Source organism: Sus scrofa, chromosome 14, assembly GCF_000003025.6.
Source record: "Sus scrofa isolate TJ Tabasco breed Duroc chromosome 14, Sscrofa11.1, whole genome shotgun sequence".
Classification (NCBI taxonomy): domain Eukaryota; kingdom Metazoa; phylum Chordata; class Mammalia; order Artiodactyla; family Suidae; genus Sus; species Sus scrofa.
In genome coordinates, this window is record NC_010456.5 from 55310084 (window position 1) to 55329430 (window position 19347).

At 45.5% G+C, this 19347-nt stretch overlaps 1 protein-coding gene across 2 annotated transcripts in view; it reads left to right on the top strand.

Moving 5' to 3' along the window:
* NID1 (nidogen 1) overlaps positions 1-19347 on the top strand; it is a 107622-nt gene that overhangs the window by 70757 nt on the left and 17518 nt on the right. Inside the window, exon 13 of one of the 2 annotated variants that reach the window (XM_021073758.1) lies at positions 17758-17979. In XM_021073758.1, coding sequence (XP_020929417.1) covers positions 17758-17979 — 222 coding nt within the window. The remainder of the gene's footprint in view (positions 1-17757; positions 17980-19347) is intronic. The other variant, XM_021073759.1, reaches the window with a different exon arrangement.

Consider the following 19347-nt stretch of genomic DNA (forward strand, 5'->3'; position numbering starts at 1 on the left):
ACACACACACACACACACACACACACATATACACACACACACGTATATATATTCCTTTTCTCACATTATGCTTATGCATTTTATTTTCATGCCCCCAGCATCCAATGGAGTATGCGGCCCATGGTGTGGCTCACGGCTCTTTATAGTTGTTGAAGAGATAAATGAATGTACCAGTTTCCACTCCTGCCAGCAGTGTATATATTTATTTATTCAAACTCTTAACAGGACTGGGAGTGACCAGTCTTTAGGATAGTTGACCATCCAAAAGGATAAAAATAATCACGTTAAGTTTAAATTTTGATATATAATACCACATATTGCTGGTCTCAGTGGTTTTCTTCTTCTAAGGACAGGGGTCAGCAAATTATGATTTGCAGGTCACATCTGGCCCACTGCCTGTTTTTGTAAATAAAGTTTTATTGGAACACAGTCATAGTCTAGTTTATGGACAGTCTATGGCTGCTTTCATTCTACAAAGCCTGGGGTCAGTCGTTGCAGCAGAGACTGTAAGGCCTGAAAAGTCTGAAACATTTACTACCTGGCCTTTAAAAGAAAAAGTTTGCCGGCCTCCAGCCTAGATGAACCCAAGAAGGGCCAACCTTTTTGTTCCTGAAATTCTTTTTTTTTTTTTTTTTTTATATAATGTTTTATTTATTTATTTATTTTGTCTTTTTTGCTATTTCTTTGGGCTGCTCCCGCGGCATATGGAGGTTCCCAGGCTAGGGGTCTAATCAGAGCTGTAGCCACTGGCCTACGCCAGAGCCACAGCAACGCGGGATCCGAGCCGCGTCTGCAACCTACACCACAGCTCACAGTAACGCCGGATCGTTAACCCACTGAGCAAGGGCAGGGACCGAACCCGCAACCTCATGGTTCCTAGTCGGATTCGTTAACCACTGCACCACGACGGGAACTCCTTGTTCCTGAAATTCTTATGGGTAAAAGTCACAGCCCTATGCACAGATTCTGATAGGCAGGTGGCACAGAGAAAGGTTTCATGATGATTTGAGTTGAGACATTCCAGCACCTTTAAAAATGATTAAGAGGCATTATTTTATTAGTCTTCCTTCACATCTCCAGTTCAAAAACAAGCAGATGTTTCCTTTCTCATTTCTGTTTTTTAGCCTGACTCCTTGCCCCCTCGATTAAGCAGAAACAAATCCAGACCTGTAGGCCGGGATAGGAAGATGAGACCAGGATAAAAACAGAGCTCTTTGCTAGGGTTATTCAGGTATTTGATACTGTTTCCTTAAGAAATCCAACACCTATTTAAAAACCCAAGAGAGAATGTACACTGGAAATATATAAGAATGTCCAGTAAGTATTGTTTAAAACAGGCAAAAAGATCTCAGTGACAATTCATACAATGACATAATAGTCGTGAAAATGAGTGAACTAGAAATAGTGTATAAATCTCAACAACACCTTGAGCAAAAAAGAGTCTTAAAGGGACGGGAGTTCCCACTGTAGCTCAGTGGAAATGAGCCTGACTAGTATCCATAAGGATGTGTGTTCAATCCCTGGCCTTACTCAGTGGGTTAAAGATCTGGCGCTGCTGTGAGCTATGGTGTAGGTTACAGACTTGGTTCGGATTCCACGTTGCTGTGGCTGTGGCGTAGGCCAGCAATCGCAGCTCCGATTTGACCCCTAGCCTGGGAACTTCCACATGAAGCATATGCAGCCCTAAAAAGCAAAAATATATGCAATATGATCCCATTTATATGAAATATAAGCCTCTATGAAAATAAACCTGCATATATATATACATATGCAATAAAATGATAAAAGCATGCATGGGATGAGAAAGTCTTTGGGATGAAGGTTACTTCTGTGGTGGAAGAGAAGGAATTGGGATTGGAGAGGGTACACAGGGCTGCACTTGTATGTCCAGTTTCTTCTTTTTTTGGCTGGAATAGGAACACGGAGGTTTTCATCATATTTTTCTAAATTTGGTATGCTAAATACTTAACAAAATATTAACCCCCCCAAATTAAGTATAAGGTCATCTGGACTCTTATTGCCAAACATAGTGAAATGAAGGGACTAGACATTTTTGGTACCTACTCTACATAGAGGGGACTGGTTTAAAAAAATTTTAAACCCTAAACTAGCTTTAGGGGTGAGTTGGTAAAGGTTATGGCTACTGCAGTGTCAACCAGTGAAAAGCAAAATAGAAAAAATTATGGTTTGTTCCCTGCTGTCCTTCTGCAGATTTTGTCCACAGACCATGAATGGACTGTGAAATTGGCTCAGTGGAGAGCTATTACCATTTTTTTTTCAACGGAGTGGAATGAAATAGAAAACAGTAATCAGGAAAATAGAGTGTGTAGAGTCTAGGTAGTAGGAATAAATATTGTTTCATGAATTAGTAGTTTGTCTAGTGCATGGCTGAGTGTGTGTGTGTGTGTGTGACTGAACAGTTGAATGGAATGTATTTCTATGCACTGTGGTCAGAAAGATTGAAAGCTGCTCTATTAGTTACCTCTTGTTGTATAGTAAATTATCCCTAAAGTAATTGGCACCACATTGTAAATTAACTCTACTTGAATTAAAAAAACAATTATCCCCCAGAGTCAGCAGCTTCAAACAATAAATATCTTTTATCTCACTGTCTCTGTGGGGCAGGGATTCAGGAGCTTAGCCGGGTGGCCTGGGTTCAGGGTTTCTTGCGACATTATTCTTTTCAAGACCTTAGCTGGGCCATGCTCTTCTCAGATTCATCTGGGGGAAGGGTCCACAGGATAGTGGGCAAGCCTTGGGTCCTCAGGGACTGTTGGACTGAGGACCTCAGCTCCTTATAGTGGGGGTCTCCCCCGGGGCTGCCTAGGTGTCTTCAAGACTTGGCAGCTGGCTCCCTCCAGAGCTAGTGATGGGGTGGGGGATGGGGTGGGAGAGTGCCCAGCTTGGAAGCACAGTCTTTTCAAAGATTTTTTTCTTTTCTTTTCCACTTTTTTTTTTTTTTTTTTTTTTTTTTTCCCTTTTTACAGCCACACCTGTGGCAGGGGTCAGGCCAGGGGTCAGGGATTGAATGGGAGCTGCACCTGCAGACCCCCGCCACAGACAAAGCAACATCTGATCCGAGTCACATTTGCAACCTACACCACAGCTTGTGGCAATGCCGGATCCTTAGCCCACTGAGCAAGGCCAGGGATCAAACCCAAATCCTCATGGACACTGTGTTGGGTTCTTAACCTGCTGAGCCATGACAGGAGCTCCTTTTTTTGCATTTTTAAAATTGAACGCTCAGTTAGTTTCAAGTGTATGGCAAAGTGATTCAGTTATACATACATATTCTCTTTCAGATTCTTTTCCGTTGTAGGTTATTTCAAGATACTGAGCAGAGTGTGAAGGAAACTCCCCAAGTGTAGGCATGGGTGGAGGTGGCTGATTGGTTATCACAGCCACTGACCTTACCTGTATGGACAATATCTGAGGCAGTGTAACTCGGTGGAAATTTGAAATATAGGAGAGCTCATTTCAAGCTCAAAGGAGTGTAGAGTCCTGGGCTAAAGATGTAAAGCCTGATCCTTAAGGACAAATACCAATCCTGGGGTGTTTGATCACTTCTCTGTATGTCTGACACCAGGTGCATTTACCACTCTATCCTGAGCTGCACCACCCGTCTATTGAGAGAAAGACAGCTAAAGAATTCAGAAAGTAGGAGTTCCCATCGTGGTGCAGCGGAAATGAATCTGACTAGGAACCGTGAGGTTGTGGGCTCAATCCCTGGCCTTGCTCAGTGGGTTAAGGATCTGGCGTTGCCATGAGCTGTGGTGTAGGTCGCAGACGTGGCTCGGATCTGGCGTTGCTGTGGCATAGGCCAGCAGCTGTAGCTCCGATTGGGCCCCTAGCCTGGAACCTCCATATGCTGCATGTACGGCCCTAAAAAAAAGGCAAAAAAAAAAAAAAAAAGAATTCAGAAAGTTTTCAAGAAAGGAGGAAAACACTTAGGATAATACAGTATAAAGGAAGGAAAACTGAAGAACAATTTAGCATACACTTTTTGGAGTTCTTGCAGTGGCACAGTAGGTTAAGGACCTGGCATTGCTGCAGCTGTGGTATAGAGCACAGCTCTGGCATGGGTTCGATTCCTGGCCTGGGAACTTCCATATGAGGCTGCTGAAAAAGGAAAAAAAAAAAAAAATATATATATATATATGTATACACACACACATATACATATACACATAACATACACTTTTTGGTTGCTATGTCTGTTGCTAATGTTACAGTTTCTACTTGGTTTCAAACAAACCCACCCTTAGAAGACTTGATTCTCCCAGGGAGAGCTGGAAAGGGCTATAGAAATTCTCTAATTTATCTCCTTTATTCTGTAAATAAGGAACATGAGGCCTGAATAATTTTAATTTCCAAAATGGTTTCTTGAACTCTGTATAGAAAAGAATTTTCTAAAGCCATTTTCCTCCAAATTGAGTAAAACCCTTCTTAAAAAAAAAGCATTTTTAAGATCTCCAGGGTTCACTTAGAGTATTTTTATTATGGATAAATCTAGGTATCAACTTCTTTTATGATTATAAAAGCCAAATGCATTTATACATTAAACACCAACAAAATGACAAATCCTATACTTCAAATCAACATGAATTTAATGTGCCAGATTATTGTTTGAGGTGAAATTGCCATTCCTAAGGTTGGCTCCCCCATCCTGCATGGTAACTCTTTTGTCCCTGCTGGATAATTCCAGTCTGCCTGCAGAGAAGATATTTCTCATCTAAAATACAAAAATGAGAGCTTCCCTTGACCCTCCTCCCCGCTCCCACTGCCGCCCGTTTCTCTTCCATTTTATAACATGATTCCTCACAATGGTTTTCTGGAGGTGCTGCTTTTGCTTCCTCTTCTCCCAGTTTCTCTTTTTTTTTCTATTATTTTCTATTATTTTATTTTCTGAATGGATTTTATTACATTTATAGTTGTACAACAATCATCACACCCCAATTTTATAGCTTTTCCATCCCAAACCCCCACTCCATCCCTTTCACTCCCCCAGTCTGCCTCCTTTGGAAACTGTAAGTCTTCAAAGTCTGTGAGTCAGTATCTGCTAAGAAGTTCATTGTATCCTTTTGTTAGATTCCACATATAAGTGACTGTATATGAAGTCGGTGTTTCACATAGCATGATAATTTCTAAGTCCATCCAGGTTGTTGCAAATGCCATTATTTCATTCCTTTTTATGGCTGAATAATATTCCATTGTGTATATGTACCACATCTTTATCCACTCTGCTGTTGATGGATGTTTAGGTTGCTTCCATGTCTTGGGTATTGTATATGTGCTGCAATGAACAGTGGAGTACAGTATCTTTTCGAGTCATGGTTTTCTCTGGATAAATAACCAGGAGAGGGATTGCTGCATCAAATGGTAATTCTGTTTTTAGTTTTTTGAGGAATCTCCATACTCTTTTCCATGGTGGTTGCACCAATTTACATTCCCACCAACAGTGTAATAAAGATAAAACATAGATACAGAAAGCCCTATGGGACAGATGGATAGCTCAGGAGTCATTCCAAGGTGACTCCCCATGTCACGCCCCATAATTACCAGCCAGGTCAAGAAGTAGACCTTTATCAGCAGCCCCAGAAGCCCCTGCAGGTGCTCTGTCCCAGTCATCACCTCACCTTCTTTCTCCCCCAAAGTAGCCACCAACAATAATCATTTCCTTGCATTTTTCTATAGCTTTTATTTTTATTTTTTTGTCATTTTTTTCTTTTGGTTGCCTCAAGGCATATGGAGTTCCCCAGCCAGGGAGCAAATCCAAGCAGCAGTTGCAACCTGTGCTGCAGCTGTAGTAACACTGGATCCCTAACCACTGTGCCGGGCTGGGGATCCAACCTGCGTCCTGGTGCTCCAGAGACAGCGCCGATCCCATTTCTCTGGAGTTTGATCACATCTGTACATTCCTAGACACTATTTAGAACTGGTCATCCTCTTATCTATAGTTCCCTCTGAATCCTTTCTTTTCCTTGAAGTTTGTCTATCGAAGAACCCAAGACTTCCGAGTTGTAATTTCCTGCAATCTGGTACAGTTCAACACACTCGTCTGTCCTCTGTGTTGTCTGCAAACTGGCGGCTGGGCCCAGAGCCTTGATCAGACTCAGGTTCAGTCCTTTTGCAAGCCCTAGGTGGTGGTCTTGCCTTACATCAGAATCACATAGAGTTTGCGTGTCTCACTCCTTGTGATGTTAGGAGTCTTTAATGATTATGATCTGGAGATGCTAATTTCCAAGGAGTAGGGAATGGTGAGCTGCTAGTTCTATCATTTCTTTCTCATTTATTCGTTGGGATTGATGCTCATTGCTTAGGTCCATTAGTGTCTAGTGGTGATAGTCTAATTCTATCATCATGGTTTTCCCCCTGTTTATTAGTTGAAATACTCGTAAAGAAATGCTTCCCCTCATTACTCTTTGGTTGCCCAGTGGAACATTTAATAAAGAAAAGGGGGGATTAGTGCCTGGCTCTTTCTTTTTTCCTAGTTGATGAGATAACAGGTTGATTCCTTATTAGCCATTGAAGTTAGTTAATTGTTGGTTTTTTCATAGCATTATAAACTCATGAGTATCAATTGGTTGTAATCATTTCTTTTATTTTTTTTCTTTTTTTTTTTTTTTGTTGTTGTTGATCACTATTCTTATTGTGGCTCAGAATCCCATCTTTGGCCCATGGGAACCTCTTCAAGTCGGCTCCTGATCTTTTGACATGATCTGGGTATAGTCATCCCTCGGTACCCAGAAGAAACTAGTTCCGGAGGACACCAAAATCCATGGATGCTCAAGTATCTTGTATAAAATGGGGTAGCATTTGCACATAACGTGTGCATATTCTGCTGTATACTTTCAGTCATCTCTAGATTACTTATAATACCTAATGCTATGCAAATTGTTCGTGTGGCAAATTCTAGTTTTGCTCTCTAGACTTTCTGGGATTTTTTTTTTTTCCTAATCTGATCTGTCCATAGTTGGTTGGATCCAAGGTTGTGGAACTTGCAGATACAGAGGGTCGACTGTGGTCTTTAATTGCTTCCTTTTCTCTCTAGCATGACAAGATGTTTTTTATTCATGTATATTTCTTGCCTCTGGACTAGAACCGGCCATTTCTCCATGAAACTGTGGTTTCTTTTAGTGCAAAATGGCATCGCAGGGCCAAGATCTAAGTACTAGGAATGCTCAACAGAGCTAGCAATTCATGGCTTCATCTTGATATTTCTTTCTTTTTTTTTTTTTTTTTTTTTTTTTTCTTTTTAGGGCTGTGCCCGTGCAATACAGAGGTTCCCAGGCTAGGGGTCCAGTTGGAGCTATAGCTGCCAGCCTATGCCACAGCCACAGCAATGCCAGATCTAAGCTGTGTCTGTGACACCACAGCTCATGGCAACGCCAGATCCTTAACCCACTGAGCGAGGCCAGGGATGGAACCCACAACCTCATGGTTCCTAGTCGGGTTTGTTTCTGCTGCACCACGATGGAAACTCTAATATTAATATTTCCAATTCAAATTCATGACGACAGGATTTTTTGGCCGTGATTTTATCTGTATTATATCTATAGCTCCTTTCTTCTACACTGAGAATCCTGGTTCTTTTTTTTTTTTTTTTTTTTGTCTTTTGTTATTGTTGTTGTTGTTGTTGTTGCTATTTCTTGGGCCACTCCCGCGGCATATGGAGGTTCCCAGGCCAGGGGGTGAATCGGAGCTGTAGCCACCGGCCTACGCCAGAGCCACAGCAACTCGGGATCCGAGCCACGTCTGCAACCTACACCACAGCTCACGGCAACGCCAGATCGTTAACCCACTGAGCAAGGGCAGGGACCGAACCCGCAACCTCATGGTTCCTAGTCGGATTCGTTAACCACTGCGCCACGACGGGAACTCCAGAATCCTGGTTCTTAAGGGCACAGCGGATGATAAGAATTAGAATAGACTGCAAGTCCTTTTTTACTTTATTCCACGTCACACACACAACAGTCTGAGAATACTAATACTACATGCTACCAATACAACTTCTTAGGTTAATTGAATTTTTTTGGCACATGCCTTCCTAATTTTGTAGTTTTATCTACATTGCTTGGGCATGAAACCAGTACCTACTCTGTGATCCCCCTTTCAACTCTCATTTGGTCTTAGCTCAACAAATAACTGTATATTTATTGCTTGTTACCCGTCTTTAGTGTCAGTGCTTCTCCAGTTATTTGGTTGTCAGACGCTTGTTCTCTAGTAAGTTGCTTTGGAAGGGCTCATGGAAATAATATTCCTTGAATCATTTTCTTTCCTTGACTATCTCCAATAGTCTTCTGACATAAAGCATGCCTGTCAAAAGATAATCAGAAGATAATTTCACCCTTTTTAACCTGGATGCCCACAGGATTTTTTCTTTCTCTTCCATAGTTCCCTTCAAAAGCTCAGTTGTTTTATAAGAATATGGCTTGGTGTTGGCTATTCTGGGCCAATATCCTTAGTACATGGTGTGCTTTTTCAATTTATCATTTCAAATCCTTTTTATAATTTCAGGAAATTTTTCTGGAATTCTAGTTTTGGTGTTTGATCTCTTTCCTTGCTTTGGGTTATTTTTCAGGGACTCCTGTTTTGCATGTTGAACCTCCTTTGCCTGTCTCTAGTATTTGCCCTCATCTCTTAAAATCTTTTTGACCTCCTTTCTGTCTTTAAACATTTTTCTCACCCACCCCTTCTGTTCCTCTTAAAGCAGAATCTGTCTATTCATTTTGTGTTCCATCTAGTTGAGTCTTCCTTTCTGAAGTGATTCTTTTTTTAAAAAAAATTGCTCCTTCGTTCCTGAATTCTGTGGCCTCATTTCTGAGGTTTTGAAATGCTGGTTCATTGGGTTCTTTCCTGTCTTTTATCATTTTCTTAATTGTCTTTTTGCTGAAGTTAAAATAGGGAATTTTCCTGTCTTGCAGCAGGTTAAGAATCTGACATTGTCACTGCTGTGACTCAGGTTACTGCTGTGGCTCAGGTCCGATCCTTGGCTTGGGATCTTTTGCATACAGTGGGCACAGCCAAAAAAAAAAAAAAAAAAAGAAGATGACAACTTTGACCTGTTCAGTTAGCACATCTTTGGGGCAACCTTTTGCTGGTGGAGGGTGGTTGGTTCTACTCCTGACTATCCTTTTATGTCTTTTTTTCCTTAATCTAACTTTGTGTTGGAATTGACCTTCATCCTTTTCTGTGGCTCGTTTTTATGGGCGTTTTTGTTCAGACAGCTTTTCTCATGGCATAAAGCTTTCTCTTCTGTTGTTTTGGTGAAGGGTATAGGAAGCTTTCGGCTGGCTTTTAGTTTCCTGGCTCTGTTCCCCTCCCTTACTTGTGTCTGGACCTTCTGTTTCCTTGTCCCTATCATCTCCATCCCCCTTGATTTTGATTCCATTCCCAGCACTTTTTCCCCAGCAGGGACTAGCTCTTCCAGCCCCTGTAGGCTTAATACTCCACCTTGGAGTCAGCTGCTAGGTCCACATTGGCCTGCTTGCTGGCTGAGTACCTGTTTGCTCTTTGGGGTTGTTGTTCTCAGACCTCTTAGATGCCCTACTGCTTCCTTTCCCCACACAGACAGGGGCGGGGGGCTTGCGGCTTGTGTTTGGGGGTTCACAGGACAACCTGGTCACTGGGTTACATTTCACTGTAAATGTTGCCGGTGGATTTGGTAGTTACGCTATAAGTAGATTGTACAACTAGGCTGTTACCTCCTTTTCAGAGTCTCTCATTCCCTGTTGAATTACTGCAGTCAGCTTCGCCCTACCACCCCAACCCTGGAACTGCTCCCATAAAGGTCAGCCATGACCTTCACTTTGTTAGCTCTCAGCCTCCCACCCCTTCTCAGTAACAGTTGGTACAGTCGACCTCACTTTGCCACCTAAAGCACTTTATTTGGTGTCCAGGACACCATATCTTTTCATTTTTTCCATCATTGGCTGGTATGTGTCACTAGCAGTACAGTTAACCTCATTCAGTGGCTGAGGGTTTAGAGAGGCTGACTTGTCCAAGGCACCCAGCTCTAACTAGCAGTGTAGCCAGGGTCAGTTGCTAAAAATTTCTTAAGCATCCTTGATGTGCCTGCCACCGTGCTGGGCACATAAGCAGTAATGTCTGCTCACACTGTAGCTGGGCAGGACAAGAGGACTCATGGAACTGCAGTGATGCGATGGTGACTAGTGGCTGGAAGCAGGGGTCCAGGTGGTCTAGGGAGGCGAGGGAGAGTTGAGAAGTAGGATTTGCCCTTGGCCTTGGGAGATGGGTAGGATTTAACCAGGAGCCAGGGAGGAATAAGGAGGAGAGATGGTTAAACAGCTAGAGTGTGGTCGAGGTATGGAGGATCCCCAAAACCAGACCCCAGAGGCTGAAGCTCTCCTGTGGTCTTGAGGCCCGGGGTCCCCTCTGGCTGAGACCCCCCCGCCACCTGGTAGCCTCGCATGCCCTCATTTCCACATCGGCTCTTCCATCCCTTCTTTTCCTCTAAGTCCTTTCACTGAAACGCCAAGGAGCTCGTGTCAAGCACTCTCACCAATACCCTGAATATCTTGGCTTCTTATCCTTTTTCTACACACAGCCTACAAACCTCAAGCCTGAAGCAGGTCAGCCCTACCCTCAGGCCACCAGGCTCAACCACGTGGCCAGAGGTAGTAGGGACATGGTAGATTGAATGCCCTCGGTGGCAGGGGAGCCCTGGACCCAGATGGTCCTCCTCTCCTCTCTGCTCCCAAGCAGCCTGTTCAGACCCCTGCCAGCCGCTTCTCACAGTGTATGACCCTGCTGGGGTCCTGGGGTCCTATGAACTCCTAGGACCCTCCTCCCTAGCGCTAATCCCCACTGTCTGCAGGGCACCTGCTCAGGGAGGTTTCAGTAAATGCTTATAACAAACATACATGATTCAGGGGTCCATGAGGTTCCTGATCTGAGAATATCCTGATTTTAAAAGCCTACACTGGAGTTTCTGTTGTGGCGCAGTGGAAACGAATCCTACTAGGAAACTTGAGGTTGCAGATTCGATCCCTGGCCTTGCTCAGTGGGTTAAGGATCTGCCATGGCTGTGGCGTAGGCCGGCAGCTATAGCTCGGATTGGACCCCTAGCCTGGAAACCTCCATGTGCCATGGGTGCAGCCCCCAAAAAGGAAAAAATGAACCCAAAAAATAAAAAGCCTACACCACTAGGGTGCCGGGAGAGGAAGGATGCAGGAAAGGGCCTTAAGAGGCAGAGACAAGTAAAACCCAAAGATGCAGTTTCACACGATAGCACAGCACACAAACCAGAGATGCATTTTCTCTTCTGGATGCTTCATATGACCTTTCTGCTATCTTTTCCCCTTTTGTTCTTTTCTCTTCCTTCCCTCCTTCCTCCCTCCCTCCCTCCCTCCCTCATTCCCTCTCTCTCTCTCTTCTTTCTTTCTCACTCCCTTTTTTTTTTAAATTTTATAGCCACGCCCAGAGAAGTTCCCAGGCCAGGGATTGAATCTGAGCCACACCTACAACCTTATGCCACATCCTTTATAACCCACTGCTCTGGGCCAAGGATCCAACCCTCACCTCCACAGTGATCCAAGTCACTGCTGTCAGATTCTTAACCCACTGCACCACAGGGGGAACTCCTGCCCTTTTAAAACTGCTAGTTCATTTCCCCCTTTCTGGGCATTCCCTGTCGTCACCAGGCCTGTAAGGATTGGGGCAGGTGTTGGGAAGGGACCTGAAGAGAGTTCACAAGTAGAGCTATTTTTACCATTACCGCCATCACCATCGGTGGTGGCGCTGGTGCTGGTGTCCTTTGTAAACCTCGTATCAGGTTGATATCGTCTCCTTTGCTTGGAAATTCCCATTCTTGGAAATTGGGTGTTTTGGGACTTGCGAGGGTCCATGTGGCAGTTAATGAGATGAGGCTACAGGCCAGAAGGTCTCAGACTCAGCAGACACCAGGCATGGTTCCCCATGCCTGTGGTAGCTCATCCCGAGACATGTGTGCCCCTGGGAGCAGGCGGCCCCTTATGGAGGGGGGTGAGCTGTGCAGGAAGAGACTGAATAACAGGCACCCACCCAAAGGAGTTCCTCTGCCTTGCAGAGCAGTACATCAGAGGCCACAGTACTTATTTATTTGAATGAATACCTAGAAAAAAATTCAATCAGGCAAGGGAATGGGATGCATATCAAAAGATCCAAAGTGTGCTTTTGTCTTCTCCATCTTGTTCCTTTACCGCTTATTTTCCTTGTCCCCAGTTTGAAAAAAGTGCCCCCAGACTCCCTGTTATTCCCAGGAGAAGTATCAGGTCTTGAATGTTCCCTCTCCTGAGCAGATCATACTAGATGAGTAAGAGCATCTTGCCTGGATTATCAAGAAACAAGGCCAGGATATGTGTCTTTAGTACCCTGTCCCCACCCCCACCCCCACCCCCACCCCCACAGTGGGACACGGCCCCCCTGGGGGCCTGGAGTCCTAAGCAGAAGGCACCCATGGGCGCTGCTCCCCCTGACCAGGCTGAGAAGCTGCCCTAGGGAACTCATGATAGCACAACTTTCCATAAACACACTTGAAATTGTTTCCTGAGTCACAGTTGAGCCCCCCCCATATAATTTCAAAATATAACACTTAAAACTTCCACTGTAAATTCTAGATAACTTGAGATTTTGTGTATTGGCCAACCCAAAGCTGTCAGCTGCATAAAAGGGAGGCATCCTTGCTCCCTTAAAAATTGGTTGACAGTACACAGAACACCAGGCTGGTTTTCTAGTTGGAAAGGCAGCACTAGACAGATGTTAATGGAAAGAAAACAAATCTGTGGGCCACAGGTAATTTTGGTGAGTGTGTTATGTAACATGGGTATGTCATCCTTGACAAAACAAGTTCAGTGTGTGGGGGGCATCTGGGCACTGGGCACGGGGGTGCAGAGGGCCAGCGGCTGGGCCGGGGATCCAGAGACCCTGCTTCTCGCTTGAGCTGAGCCCTTGGGAGAACCCATCACCAGTCTGAGCTTCTGTTCTCTCATTTGACATAAAAGACATCATTGCGGAGTTCCCACCATGACTTTGCAGTGACGAACCTGACTAGTATCCATGAGAACGGGGATTCAAGCCCTGGCCCTGCTCAGTGGGTTAAGGATCGGGCATTGCTGTGAAGTGTGGTGTAGGTCACAGATGTGGCTCAGATCTGGCGTTGCTGTGGCTGTGACGTAGGCAAGCAGCTTCAGCTCTGATTCAACCCCTAGTCTGGGAACCTCCATATGCCACAGCTGCAGCCATAAAATATAAAAATAAATAAAAAACTTCATTGCCTGTTGCATAGGATGATGGTGGGAATGAAGTGAACTGTGTGTCAAAGGAGAGATCTTACAGGGAAACTCTAAAACCCCGTGCAAATGTGAGATAGTGAGGAAGTTAAATAGGCGCCCCCTCCATCCAAGAGTGAACACATCCAACATTTTTTATTCTCAACCAGATGGCTTGTTTGTGTCTTTGGCTCTTCCTACATCAAATATGTTGGTGTTTTGTTTTTTAATATTAATAACCTCTGGGACAAAAGAAAAGCAGACCCAGTTTCCGCCTGCCAAGTTCGACACACACTTTTCTGGCAGCCTCGCTGCTTCCAATCGAGGGGGCAGGAGGAGGTGAGAACTTGCAGCACAGACAAAGGCACTTTAAAAACTCATTGGCAGCACGCATTCCGAGTGTCACTGTGAAGGCCTGGTGCAGATACGGTCCCGGATGAACTTAAAATGCCTGCTGTGCACACTGTCTCATCCTGTTCCACTCACGCCTCAAATATAATACTGTGGGATTAGTTATTGCTGCCGTCGCTGGCCTACAGCCCCGGGAGGTACTGTTTTTTTTTAAACATATTTTGTTGAAGTAGAGTTGATGTGCAATGTTGTGTTAATTTCTGCTGTACAGCAAAGCAATTTAGTTTTACATGTATGTGTGTGTATATATATATATATGTTCATTTTCGTATTCTTCTCCATGATGGTTTATCACAGGATATCGAATATAGTTACTTGAGCTGTATAGTAAGACCTTGTTTATCCGTCCTATACACACTAGTTTGCATCTGCAAACCCCAAACTCCCAGTCCTTCCCTTCCTTCTCCCACCCCCACCCCACTCCCTGGCAACTGCAAGTCTGTTGTCTGCGTTTGTGAGTCTGTTTTGTAGGTAGGTTCATTTGTGTCATGTTCTATAGATTCCACATATAAGTGATAGCATATGGTATTTGTCTTTCTCTGTCTGGCTCATTTCACTTAGTACGATAGTAGTGCTGCAAATGGCATTATTTTATTCTTTTTTATAGCTGAGCAGTGTTCCTGTGTGTATGTGTACACACACCATATCTTCTTTATCCATCTATTGGTGGACATTTAGGTTGTTTCCATGCCTTGGCTATTGCAAATAGTGCTGCCGTGAACATAGAGGTGCGTGTATCTTTTTGAATTATAGTTTTCTCTGGATATATGCCCAGGAGTGGGATGGCAACTCTATTTTTAGTTTTTTAAGGAACCTCTATACTGTTTTCCATAGTGGCTGCACCAGTTTACATTCCCACCAACAGTGTAGGAGGGTCCTTTTCTCCAAGAGGGGTACAGCTTAACCAGCATTGCTGACATGCATGCCCAAAACAAGACCAGAGTAGTGGAACTGAGGATGAAAAACATTTTTCAGACATGGATTTCTGTGAAATATATAATATAGATTCTATTATTATAATATATTAATAATAATAATATATTAACACATATTCATATATTAATTATAACAGTTATATAAATTTTACCTCTAGCTCAACTGGCAATGCCCTAGAGTAGGGGTTGACAGCTAGTCTGCATGGCCCAAATATGGACCACTGTTTGTTTTTGTAAATAAAGTTTTATTAGAACACTCATTAGTTTATGTATTCAGCTTGGTTGCTTTCTTGCCACAACCACAGAGTTGGGGAGTTGTGACAGAGACCCTATGGCCCACAAAATTGAAAATATTTACTCTTGTATCTTCTTGGAGTTCCCCGGTGGCTCAGTGGGTTAAGGACTCAGCATTACACCTCTGTGGCTCTGGTTACTGCTGTGGTGCAAGTTCAGTCCCTGGCCCAGGAACTTCCACATGCTGTGGGTGCAGCCAAAAGAAAAGAAAATATTTATTCTTTGTCCCTTAGCAGGAAAAGTCCGTGGAGCCCTGCCCCAGATTATGTAAGGTCAATCTTCCAGTGAAGATCAAAATAGCTGTCAGGTGTGCCGTTGCTCTCCAAGTCCTACAGAGAGGATCTCATGGGTGTGGCTGTTGTGTCCTGGGCTTCTCTGTCAAGACACTGACTCACTGGGTTGTTATTGGGTGTTTGCCATTCCCTTCCTTTGAGGTTATTCCCCTGGACATCCCCACTCCAGCCCAGGAAGGGCTTCCTAAGTCAAGGCTGAGGAGACACAGTGACTCGCTGCCCTGTCAGAGCCTAGAATCCATGCAGGGAGACAGACAAGGAACAGCCTCCGAGGCTCGGCATCTGTGTGACAAGAGCCACCGGGCAGGCAAGCCCAGGGCATCCTGGGAGCTCACTGGAGGTGCTGGGCCCAGCCTGGGAGAGACCTTCAGAAAGGAGCGGCTGCCTGAGCTGACTCCTGAAGGATGAGCCAGGGAGTCACACAACTGACATGGGAAGGCCTGCAGGAGAGGGGCTGTGGACATAATTCCCTTTGGCTGGAGTGTGGTCCTTAGCAGTGTCTGAGCATTGCTTTGCGTCGTGGGCGCCGCCAAGGCGATGGCAATGCTGGCCCGTCTGGATGCCGTGGTGGTTGGACTCTAGCTAGTGTGCAACTGTCTACAAATGTGGGTATCTGGGGATTGTTTATTCCAGGCCATAGCTTCTTATCGGTGATTCCCCCATAGATGGAGCAATATTTCTCTGCTTTGGGATCTGAGGTTCATAGTCAAGAGGCCATGGTTTTTGTTTGTTTGTTTGTTTTGTTTTCTAGGGCCGCACCTGCGGCATATGGAAGTTCCCAGGCCAGAGGTCAAACTGGAGCTGCAGCTGCCGGCCTACACCACAGCCACAGCAACACCAGATCTGAGCTGCATCTGTGTTCTATGCCACAGGTTGCATCAACACCATGATCCTTAACCCACTGAGCGAGGCCAGGGATCAAACCTGCATCCTCATGGATACTAGCTGCGTTCTTAACTCCCTGAGCCACAACAGGAACTCCTCGAGAGGCCATGTTTCACACCAAACACTAGCCCATAATGCAAAGGAAACACAAATATTGGTACATGTGCCCCGGGGCACCCCAGCTCTTTGACCTGGACTTGGCATGGGTAATCAAGAAGCTGGTGATGAGAAAAAGGACAACTTACAATGAAAAGCTTACAGTGTCTTACATGGCAGTGCTGTCTGTCAGCGGATGAGTAGATAAGCAAAACATGGTGCAGCCATGTGATAGGAACGTGAAAAGGAGCAGAGTACTGTTCCATGGCTACAATGCAGATAAACCTTGAAAGCATTCTGCTGAGTGAGAGCCACTAGACACAGAAGGCCACATACTGTATGCTTCCATCTAGGGGGAATAAGTAGAATAGGCAAATCCAGAGAGGCAGATATAGACTGGTGGCTGCCAGGGTCTGGGGGGTCCTTTTGAGGGGAGGAAACTGGGTTGGTCCTAGAGAGACGGGGTGGCCCCTCAGCATCGTGACTTCCACTGAATTCTTTATTTATTTATTTATTTTTGTCTTTTTGCCATTTCTTGGGCCGCTCCCGCGGCATATGGAGGTTCCCAGGCTAGGGGTCCAATCGGAGCTGTAGCTGCCTGCCTACGCCAGAGCCACAGCATCGCGGGATCCGAGCCGCGTCTGCAACCTACACCACAGCTCATGGCAACGCCAGATCGTTAACCCACTGAGCAAGGCCAGGGACTGAACCTGCAACCTCATGGTTCCTAGTAGGATTCGTTAAGCACTGCGCCACGACGGGAACTCCTCCACTGAATTCTTTACTGTAAAATGGTTGGTTTTATGTTGGATCAGTTTTGCCTCAGTTTTTAAAAACTGAAAATAAGGAAAAGAAAATGTAGAAAAGAGAAGCAGATTCACAGACACAGAATAGACTTGTGGTTGCCATGGGGGATGGACGGGGAGGTTGGGGCTAGTAGATGCAAACTATTCCATTTAGAATAGATAAACAATGAGGTCCTGCTGTACAGCACAGGGAACTATATCCAGTCACTTGGGAAAGACCCTAATGGAAGGTAATATGAGAAAAAAAGGTATATATATGTGTATATATATATGTGACTGGGTCACTAGGATGTACAGCAGAAACTGATGCAACATTGTAAATCAAATATGCTTTAATAAAAAAAAAGAAAATATACATCTACTGTTCCTCACCATTAAATCTGTTAAAGAATAATGATGCTCAAAAATTTTTTTAAGTTAACAAAGCCAGAGTTCCCGTCATGGCTCGTCAAAAGCGAAACCAACTAGGAATCGTGAGGTTGCAGGTTCGATCCCTGGCTTTGCTCAGTGGGTTAAGGATGCAGCGTTGCCGTGAGCTATGGCGTAGGTCACAGATGAGGCCCAGATTTGTTGTTGCTGTGGCTGTGGCATAGGCCAGCTGCTGTAGCTCTGATTAGATCCCTAGAAGGTGTGGCCCTAAGAAAAGACCAAAAAAAAAAAAAAAAAAAAATTAATAAAGCCAAAGCTAGTGATGAAGAGGCAGCTCCTGGGATTCTGCGATGGCTGTGGGGACGTGAGCTGATGCCTCTCCTTTTGCTCATCTCTCTAGCAGAAGTGGAGAAGACCCGATGCCAGCTTGAACGAGAGCACCTCCTGGGGCCAGCCGATGCCCAGCGGCCCTGGCCCCCGGGGCTGTTTGTCCCTGAGTGTGACGAGCACGGACACTACGCGCCCACCCAGTGCCATGGCAGCACTGGCTACTGCTGGTGTGTGGACCGTGACGGACGCGAGGTGGAGGGCACCAGGACCAGACCCGGGATGAGGCCCCCCTGTAAGTTGGAGGGCAGTGCTGCCTGGGACAGGCCTCAGGGACCAGAAGTTCCAGCTGGGGGGCCTTGCTGGGGGCTCAGTTGGTGCTTTCTGGCTGCCCTAAATCCTGACCTGCTCCGTTCCTTCCTTCCCTTCCCCCCTCTGCAGCCCCCTTCTCCGTCTCCCTATCACTACCCCCCCCATCTTTCCCTCTCTCTCTTCTTACCTCCTCCTCTTCCTTTTCTGCGCACACCTGTTCTGGGTGGATGATGCTCAGGATCTGCTGCTGTGACTGGTGGCAGAGAGAGCGTGTGTCTAGGGGTCCCCCAGGTAAACCTCTGCAGTGGGCTGCCTGGCCTCCCAGCTGCTCTGTGCTGGACAAGGCAGCGACAGGAGAGCCCCTCCAGGGCCTTTTTCCTCAGTGTGGAACTGTTCTCCTCCTGACACTCTTGTCTCTTTCGCAGTTGTGCCTGGACCTTTAGGTACTAGGGCCATTTAGAGCAAACAGCCACCAGCTGGTTCTGTGACGGCCCGTGACAGTGGGCAGGATCTGGGAGCTGGGGGCCCGTGGGAGGCCTGGCCAGGCTGTCTGCCTCTGGACAGACTTCGTGCTTCAGTCTCTCTTCCTCAGCCTCCACCTAAGAGTTTGAGTAAAATAATCTCTAGGGTGGTACTCAGCTCTAAATTCTTCCTTGTTCACAGATGTAGAAAATGGTGGAGTTCTCGTCATGGTGCAGTGGTTAACGAATTCAGCTAGGAACCATGAGGTTGCAGGTTTGATCCCTGGCCTCGCTCAGTGGGTCAAGGATCCGGTGTTGCCGTGAGCTGTGGTGTAGGTCGCAGACATGGCTTGAATCCTGAGTTGCTGTGGCTCTGGCATAGGCCAGTGGCTACAGCTCCAATTAGACCCCTAGCCTGGGAATCTCCATATGCCACGGGAGTGGTCCTAGAAAAGGCAAAAAGACAGAAAAAAAAAAGAAAAAAGAAAATGGCAACTGTCATAGAGTTCCCTGGGGGGCCGAGGTAGGTTAAGGATCCAGCATTCTTCCTGCCGTGGCTTGAGTCTCTGCTGTGGCTCAGGTTTGATCCCTGGCCTGGGAACTTTTGTATGCCCTGGGCAGGGCCAAAAAATAATAATAATAAAAAAAGAAAATGGTAATGTCACAAATTATCAAAATCTAATACAATCAATCCTTGACTGTCCATTCTCCATTTAGCAAATATCATAAATTGACCCCATACCAGATGTTTCCGAAAGCTGCCAAGAGGCTGCTGAGTAAGAATTGGCCCTCTGCAAACTTCAGTGTGACATCCAGCCAACAGGAACTGAGTGTCGGAGGCTGTGGCCAGGGCTGGGGGCCACAGAGGGAAGCCACAGTGCTGGGCCCAC